The sequence below is a fragment of the Alligator sinensis genome, unplaced genomic scaffold, assembly GCF_000455745.1.
Source record: "Alligator sinensis unplaced genomic scaffold, ASM45574v1 scaffold875_1, whole genome shotgun sequence".
Taxonomy (NCBI): Eukaryota; Metazoa; Chordata; order Crocodylia; family Alligatoridae; genus Alligator; species Alligator sinensis.
The window spans coordinates 38,840-48,349 of record NW_005843460.1 but is presented as its reverse complement, the minus strand read 5'-3'; the positions used below and the strand labels follow the sequence as shown (position 1 = coordinate 48,349).

Sequence of the window (9,510 nt, the reverse complement as noted above, 5' to 3'; positions counted from 1 at the left end):
ACACAGCTTTGCACAGGCCTTTGGCTGTAGTTTGAGCAATGCTTTGCTAGTCTTTGCTTGATCCCTCTCATACTAGTTCACAGTCCCATGGATGCCAGTGACCTTAGTGAAATTCCACCATTATAAATGTGCTGTGCATTTTTCATTAGAATAAAAAAACAGACACAAATCTCTGTCTTACCTTAAATCATTCACAACTAGAAACACTGCTTTGCATAGAAGATCCAACCTCCACCAGCCAGGTGCCAAGACAAACATCATGGATGACTGCAGGACACATGGTTAAGCATCTTAGGCAGCTTTGGCACAGAAATCCTGCTGATGCTGGTTCCTCTGAAGCCCCAAAGTGCTGAGCCTGTGCTCTCAGGTGCCATTTCCCTACCACCCCCTCACATTTATGACTTTCAGCTTGGCAGGAAGGGTCTAGGAGAAGTCAGGACTTCAGCAGAGATAAGCAAAGTGATTGCAGCTCCACAAAGCCTCTGCTACCATTCCTAAGTTTTCAAATTTGCCCCAAACTTGTTTCCGAGATAAGTAAAGGTGGAAGAGACCATCCTGCTGATCAGCACAGGATCACCCCTGACTACTCTGTCCCAGGAAAGTGTTTGTCTAACCTGCTGTTAAAAACTTCCAAATGTGAAGATTTTACAACCTTGCTAGGTAACCTCATCCTGTGCTGAAACACCCTGTTGGTGAAGAAGTTTTTCCTAATTTCCAATTTAAATTTCCCTTGCTGGAATTTAAGAACATTGTTCCTTGTCTGCTTCCCTACAGCCACAGATAATAATTCATTACCATACTCTTTTTTCAGATTGATGCCAGCTTGAGTGAAGTAGGAGACCTACTGGAAGGGAGGACTAGGATCCATAATGACCTAGATAAAACTGAAGAAATGGTCCAAAATCAATCTGGTGCAATTTAACACGAACAAGGTCCTGCACTTGGGAAGGCATTATTGTATAAACACATCCACACTGGGGAATGCTTGGCTCAGTTACAAGAGTGCAGAGAAGAACATGGGGGTTATAGTGGAACATAAGCTGAATACAAACCAACAATGTGCTCCTGTTGTTAAAAAAAGAAATAAAGGCCAAAAGCATTCTGGGTTGTATTAACAGCAATATCTCTGAAATCAAAGGAACTGATTTTTCCAGCTTGTTCAGCACTCATGAAAACTCGCCTGGAGTTCTGTGCTCAGTTTTGGCCATCGTGCTTCAAGAAAGGTTATAGCTGATTGAAAAGAGTCCAGCAGAGAACACCAAAAATGATTAAAGGTCTGGAATGCTTGACTTTTGAAGAAAGGATTGGAGAACTAGAGTTATTTAGTCTGGAGAAGAGACAACTGAAGGGAGATTTGATAGCAACCTGAAGGGAGATTATAAAGAGAATGGAAGATAGCCTTTTCCCTGTGGCTGGAGGGGACAGACTAGGAGCAATAGCCTCAAGCTACAGCAGAGGAAATTTAATTGGGGATTAGAAGGAACTTTCTGACTCTGAGGATGGTCAAGCAGGGAACAGGCCCCCTGGAGAAGTGGAATCTCCATTCCTGGAAATTGTCAAGTGCAGGTTGAACAGACATTTCGGTGATATGGTTTAGTCAGCAGGCCTGTGCAAGTAGGCAGCTATTCGATCTGGCTTCGGATCCAGCCACTTCGGATACCAGGAATCTGATCCAGAGCTCCAGACCAGGTTTCCGCTTTGATCCAGCCGCAGCAGCTTCAGAGCTGCCTCGGATATCCAGCCATAGGGTATAATGGGGAATCAATGAAATATCTATAACTTTGTTGTTTTTAGTCAGATTTAGATGAAACTTGCAGGAGTGATAACTTCTGTTTAGAGCATGAAGTTTACCAAGTTTCAAGAAGATCGTTGCAGGGGTTTGGGGGAAACTGTACCCCAAATTCTCTCATGTCACATGTATGTGTTACACCAGGGGGGTGAAAACTGCAGGGGCAGTAGCCCCCACTCAGCCCACAAAGCCTGCCAAGTTTCAAGAAGATCGGTGCAGGGGTTTACAGGGAACTGCACTGCAAGCTGCAGACAAGCAAAACTCGTGACATGGGTGACACTGTGTGTGTTAAGGCACAGCAGGGTGAAAGTTGCAGGGATGGTGGCCCCTGCTGCGGCCATGAAGCCTGCCAAGGAAATCGGTGCAGGGGGGTTCTGGGGCCCTGCACCCCTAGCTGCTGACAGGCAAAACTTATGCCATGGGTGCTTGTATAACTGACTGTGTCTGTCTTGGGGCCAGGGGTGAGATGGGGAGACACTACTGCAGGCCTGGCTGCTAAATTACTGTGTTACCAGTTACCAGTCAATCATGACTCACACAGGGACCAGCTCAATGCACAGTAGCTAGCTAATGTAGCCAGTTAATTAGCAACAATTAACACCTAGAAAACCAGAGACCAAGGAGAGGAAATAATCAATACAGACAATCAACTGCCCCAAAACAGAGACAGTCAGTTGCACAAGCACCCATGGCACGAGTTGTGCCTGCCAGCAGCTAGAGGTGCAGGGCCCGAGAACCCAGAAGCCCTGCACCTATCTCCTTGGCAGCTGGCAGGCTTCATGGCTGCAGCAAGGGCCACCATCCCTGCAGCTTTCACCCCGCTGCGCCTTAACACATGCAGTGTCACCCATGCCATGAGTTTTCCTTGTCCGCAGCTTGAGGTGCAGTTCCTCCCAAACCCCTGCACTTATCTCCTTGAAACTTGGCAAGCTTTGTGGCCTCACCAGGGGCTACCATCCCTGCAGTTTTCACCCCCCATGGTGTAACACATACACATGACATGAGTTTTGCTTTTAGGAATTTGGGGTGCAGTTCCCCCCGAGCCCCTGCACCAATCTTCTTGAAACTTGGCAGGCTCCATGCTCTCAGTATAGGCTACCATCCCTGCAAGTTTGATCCAAATCAGACAAAAAACAACAAAGATATAGATATTTAATTGATTCCCCATTATATTCTATGGCCAAATCAGCTCCGAATCTTTTCTGAAGTGATTCGGAAGCTCCGAATCCATTCGGAAAGCCTAAAACTTCCAGCTATTTGATTCAGATTAATAGATTCAGCCTCCAAATCATCCAAATCATCTCTGAATCCAAATCGTGAGCCGAAGCTTTGCACAGCCCTGTTAGGGATGATCCTGCCTTGATCAGAAATGACCTCATAAGGTCCCTCCAACCCTACTTTCCTATGATCCTTAATAATCACCCTTCAAGAATTTGAAGTTAGTTCTGAAATCCCCCCCTCAGTCTTCACTTCTCCAGACTATATAATCCCAGTTCTTCCAATCTTTCCTCATAAGTCATCTTTCATAGACCTCTAATCAATTTTGTGGTGCTCTGCTGGACCTTTTCAAATTTGCCCGTGTCTCCCTGGAAGTGCAGTGCTGAAAACTGGACACAGTACTAGAGATGAAGCCTTACCAGTGCTGAATGGAGTGGAAAAATCACTTTCCTTGGCTTTCAAGCCAGTCCTATCAACAAAGCATAATATGTTATATGGCTTGTTGTTTTTTTCCCCCCAAAAGAGCAGTGTTAACGCATATTCAGTTTATTGTCCACTGTAACCCGCAGATCCTTTTCTGCAGTATTACAGCCTAATAAGTCATTCCTCCTTGTGTATGCTATTTTTCCACCCCAATTTTGGATCATTTCACTAGTTTATCAAGGTCACCCTAAATCCAAATCCTACCCTCCAAAATGTCTGCAGCTCCACCCAGCTTGGTGTCATCTACAAATATGCTGGACACAGTAATCTGTGTCCAAAAAAACTGTACACAGTACCCTAGATCTGAGCCCACCAGTGCTGAACAGAGAGGAAGAATCACTTCCCTCGGTCTGCTGGCAATGTTCCTACTAATGCAGCCCAGTATGTCGTTAGCCTTCTTCATAACAAGGGCACACTGTAGACTCATATGCAGCTTACTGTGTCTAAGATTGCCAAAAAGGTCCTGATCAAAGATGGGCTGTAGTCATCTTTCCAAAAACCAAAAAGTCCCAAGTTTATGGTAGCATTCCTCCTCCTACTAGAAATCCCTTCTCCCATCCTTACCTGCTGATGCTTAGCAAATTTACAGTGAAAAAAAATTGTCATTGCAGCCAAGGTAAACTCCCAACCACACTCCCCTGTTAGCTGGCCTGGTACCACTCACTGTTCTCAAGCTGGCTTTACTTTGATTCCAGCCTATGCTTTGGGAAAATCTGGAGAGAAAAACTTTTAAAAGGATGTGAATAAATCTAATATTATGAAAATATTTCTTGATATATTCATTACATCAAGCTAATATTTACACTTCCTGGCTCTTTTAAGCTATATACATTTATCTTTATATTTTAAATAATATTTTTGGTCAAGTAAAATCTTAGAAGTAATGCATTTATCATAACAACTAGGCTAAGGACAGAAGTTACATGTAAACTGGTTTAAGTCATCAGAAACTGGTTTAAATCTGTAACAGAACAGAAGTTTAGTGCACATAAGCCAGTTCCAAAGTGGCTAAAACTAGTTTAAGATAAACCTGGTTGAATATAGTATTGGACTTAACTGATTTGGGTCAAACTGGTTTATGAAACTTCTGTCCCAGACCCCTTCCTGGATCAAGTTAAATCACAGTCCCCCAGCATCCTAGCATGCTTTCCAGCCCTGGGCTGGGCTGGGTGGTCTGCTCCAGCAGAGAAGGGTTGGGGAGGGGAAAAGGCAGGGACTGCCCCCCGCCAGGCAAACCCCAGCTCTAGTCTGGTTAAACCCCACCTTCCCCCACAGAGCTGCCCTGCCCTGCCAAACTTACTGATGGCTGTGACTGTGGACTAGACATCCCAGAGGCACTTGGAAGCAGGAAGAGTAAGTGATGAGCAACCCTGCAGAGTCCCACTACTGTGATTGTGGACTGCAAATCCCAGAGACCTTGGGGGCAGCAGGAAGAGGAAGTGAACACACAGCCAGAGAGCCATGCGCTAGTACTTGGTTTAATGACCTAGTGCTCTGCATATTACTTCTGACCTGAGCTACTACAGGCATGTGGCTGCATTTTCCTGAATCAAAAGTAAATGTCTGCTCACTTGTTAGTCAGTTTAATCTCTGCAGTTTAGACTAACCTGCAAAGACTAAATCAATTCAGCTTTGGGCTTTTTGATGGGGTGTACTTAGCTCTAGGGTTCGGTATTTGACCAGTCAAATAAAGTTCAGTCAATTGACCAGTCAAATATTGGTCAAAAATTGTAAAAACAATTATCAATACGTCCAAATAATACACAGAAAAAGCACACATTTTCCATTAAGAAATGTGTAAAAAAAAATCATATTTCTGTCAAAAAAACTCCAAAATTGTAGCTTTTCTTGTAAAAATGCTATAATCCTTGACCAGTCAAAAAATATGTAGTCACTTAACCAGTCATTGAAAATATTTGACCAGTCAATTGACTGGTTTGCTAACCCTAGTAACAACAAAGATTCTGGATCACTACATATAATGTGATACGTTCTGAAAGTGTGGATTATAACGAACACAGGCAGCTTCCATACCTGTTACAGGATTTTTTTGTAAGCGATCCTTTAAAATTTCAAAAAACTTGTCTAATATAACAGGACCTCTCTTTATCTTGGATATATATATACTTGACTCCATTAACATGATATCTGAATACTTCTCAGTCCTAATATGTTTACCTAATCTGGTACAAAAGGGTCTGTTTTACAGAATGGAAACCAAGGCATTATTAGAGAGACTAAGGGCAAGATCTTCCAATACATTTAAATATGGGATTCTTATTAACTTAGGCACCTCAGTGGGTGTTATGTGCCTAAATACATCAGAGCTTAAGTGATTCATCCAGAAAGACTGCTGTTGAAGCAGCTCTCCCACATCCCAGCTTCACACCCTCTCCACTGAATCTTCCTTTCCATTACAATTGTTTGGTATATTCCATATTATTTCATATGCCAACCTACTATATAGCTAGGTTTAGACTAATATAGAGTGCTCATAGACAGAGTGGTATGGGCTCAGCTAAACTGGGGCCACATCGTGCTTTTTGTAATACCCAAGCAACTTTGGGCCAGATCCTATTCAGTGCCTAATTAGATGCCTAAGGGTGACCTTTTCTTGCTCAAATCCCCAAAGAAGCATTAACTCACCTGCTTTTGTAACATATCATCACGTTAGTTTTAAGATGAAATCACAGGAAACAGCAAGAAAGAAAATGATCTGCCCACTTTTAGTATAAACCGTTCTCCAGGAATATAAGCAGGGATCAGCTTAGATCTCAGGAAGGCGCCTAATAGGTGGAGTGGGATCTGGCCTTTTAAATATAAGCCAGCTCTTCATCTGGGCCAAATTCAAGGAATTTAGGTAACCTAGTAATTTTTATTAGGAATTTATGAGGGTTTCCTCGGTTATCCTATGTGTGTCCTACTTGTATTTTCAGTATCTATGCAGAGGCTTATAATAGAACTTTACCCTCATACACACCTAATTTACCACTTCTCCTGCCAATTTCTGCTGATTGAGAAATTTTTAAATCCTTGCAGTCTTATAAAAGACCCAGTGTTGAACTCTACACACACAGTAATTTCTCCAACTGGCCTCATTCCCAGTGGCTATTCTACCATGTTAAAATATTTTCATTCTATAGAAAGATGATTCGGTTCTTCTATGCATATTCTTACATTTATAAGCAGGTTTCCTCCTATGAATCAGAATCCCCTGAAATGCAATAACATGGGGGAAATGTGGCAGATGGCACATAGAAAAAAACAATATTGCAGAACAATGCAGAATTTTGATCAAATGCAGCAGGTCAAATCTCTGCTCTTGCAGTGTAAGGAGACCCATTAAGCACAGGACTAAATAGAAATTAGACCCTAATGCGTATGGCACAGCACAGGTAAGGTACTGTGTGACCAGACAGAAGTGCGATTGCAAAAATTATCCTGGGTGTATTCACGTAGGGAGTTTTCTCATATGAAGCATCTTTTAAAGGAGGATCTGTGCTATCTTATTGCCTGAGGAGAATTTATTTAAATGTAACAGCTTCTGAATCATAATCCCTTCCTTTAAGATCATAGCTGTGAAACCTTTGAAGCACCTGAGATCTAGTTCTTTTGCATATGGTTGAGCATATTTTTTATCCTTGTATCGTTCTTTGGGCATGTAGATGAGCAGATCTGTCCACAAATGCACAAAGGTTGATATAATTACCTTTCAAGTATTTCAGTGTATTGCTGCTAAATATGTTTACTGCTAGTAGGGCTGACACACGTGAGTTCAAGTTCTCCGATAGTAGGATTGGCACATACGAGTTTCAGTTCTTAGGTTCTGTGAACAACTCTTACAACCTTTCTTAATAAAAGAGGTAGAACTATTTTATCACTTGGTTGCTACCAAACATGAAATTACAGTAATGATTGCAAAACCGCTATGCATTCAAAAGAAGCTATGAAAAGAATAAACAGACAAGCAACATAGTGACTTCCCAGATAAGAATATTGAGTATAGCCTTGAAAGAAACTGGACGGAGCTGTTAACTTCAAGGATTCTGCTTCCAAAGATTTGCAAACCATGTATGGTTACAATTGGAATTACTGGGTCAAATTACTGCAGGCAATTAATTTGTCCTGATTACTCAGAAGCAGGCAGTGGGATGTAGGGAGGGAATGGAGATACCAGGGGCTGTGCAGATAAGTGTAACAGGGCAAAAGCTGATATAGAAACAATCTAGAGGCAAAGTCTATAGCAATTTACTGCTTCTAGAATCCCCATGTGGAAGATGGGTGCACTAGATATGCACATTGTTTATTTTACTGTCTAAGAAAAGTTTCCTTTAAAATGCTTTTATTCTAAATAAATGATACTTTGTTTTAAGGAGGCTGCTTGGTCACTGATTACTTCTGTCAGCCCCAGAAGGAACAGAATGGTTGTCTGGGCATATATCAGACTTGCTGATGTAAAACAGGGGTGATATGCAGGGGATTGTAATCCAAGGCCTGGTACAAAAAGAATCAAAAGGGGTGAACTCAGGGGACAGAGAAGGGGACAGAGCTAGCGTTGACCCCAGAATTGTGACAATGAATATACAACACAGATAAGAAAACTAGAGGAATCATTTTTCAGTCAGAGGAAATGCATGTATGGTTGAATTGCAGTGGCAAAACAGTAGCCCTAAATCCATTCTTATCTGTGTTTGATCTGATGAATTATCAAGTCCTGAATAGTTATTTGGATATATCAGTTTCATAGGTTTTTATGGCCAGAAAAAGAATCATGTAAGGTGATCTCCCATATAAGAGAGACCATTGAATTTCACCAGTAAGCCCTGTAAAGGAGCAGGTGAGTGAGTGTTATAAAACTCAGTCATTTGTACCTCTAACTCAGGTCTTGTAACTGAGGACTATAGGTGAGGTATAGCTAAGAAACACAAAGGAGTGTGGATGACTCTGAAAAACTGGCAGGGAAGAAACTGAGCATTCATACTTTTCAGCAATGCTATAGAAGGTACATTCTTCTCCAGGACATTACCTTGAGCTGGAAAGCCCTGGCTATGTAACTTCTTAGCTAATATGGTAGCAACAAGCCGGTTATAACCTTTTCTGCGGTGTTCTGGAAGGGTATAACCATGAATCATGGTGGCAAACTGGTCAGTTAGACCCCAAGAGATGGGCTGTCCATTGTCATCCAAGACACAGATGCTGGGGAAGCAGCAAATGAGGTTAGCAAGGTACCTCCGGCATTGCTCAGTGCCTCCCCGTGACCAGGTTTCACTGAGCAGGCTGGCATGGGAGATGTCCAGGTAAGCCAGTCTCGGTGCTGGGTCCATCCTGGGAAAAGTACAGGAAAGCAATTGGACACATTATTGGAAAAAAGGGGCATCGGTAGCTACTGAGCATGGGAGTTTTAAGCCTCTGAACCAGAACTTCCTAGACCTTAAATGCTGGAGGCTGCTAGTGAGGGGAACGGGGGGAAAGTCCTGGTCATACCCAGTTCAGTCTCCCTTTCAGTATCCACTCCACAACTGACAGACACGAGATACAGGACAAGATGGACCTGTGGTCTGAATCAGTCAAAGGCAATTATATGCTTATGTTACTTAAAGGCATTAGGAAGTTATAAACCTACAGTTCTGAGAGCAAAGGCAATTTAAAGCCATTGTTCTCAAAATGAATGGGTTTCCCATTACACTGCAAAAAAAAAAAAAAAACCAGAATAAAAGAAGATTGGGTAAGCTAGGCTAGCTGCTTGAGAGAAATAGTGCCATTGCTACTGGTGAAGTCCAGTTTTTATCTACCCAATGGCCAAGTAAGGATTATGCTTGAGCCCCCATGTGCAATCTAGTAGTCAATGCACAGGTTTTAAATGTCCTTCAGGCATGATTTTAATTATAGCGTTTTCAGTACAAGAAATGTTTGTTGGACTGCACCAATCCAGAACCCGGTAGAGGGAGCTGGAGATGTGTCTGAATGAAACTTCAATCATAGCTGACACATAGCAACATGCCTTATGGTCTCTTAAAGCC

At 42.4% G+C, this 9,510-nt stretch overlaps 1 protein-coding gene across 1 annotated transcript in view; it reads right to left on the bottom strand.

Moving 5' to 3' along the window:
• Positions 1–8,388: 8,388 nt before the first annotated feature.
• Positions 8,389–9,510, bottom strand: part of GLYATL3 (glycine-N-acyltransferase like 3) — a 7,502-nt gene continuing 6,380 nt past the window's right edge. The window contains exon 5 of the mRNA XM_025195305.1: positions 8,389–8,815. Coding sequence (XP_025051090.1) covers positions 8,389–8,815 — 427 coding nt within the window. The remainder of the gene's footprint in view (positions 8,816–9,510) is intronic.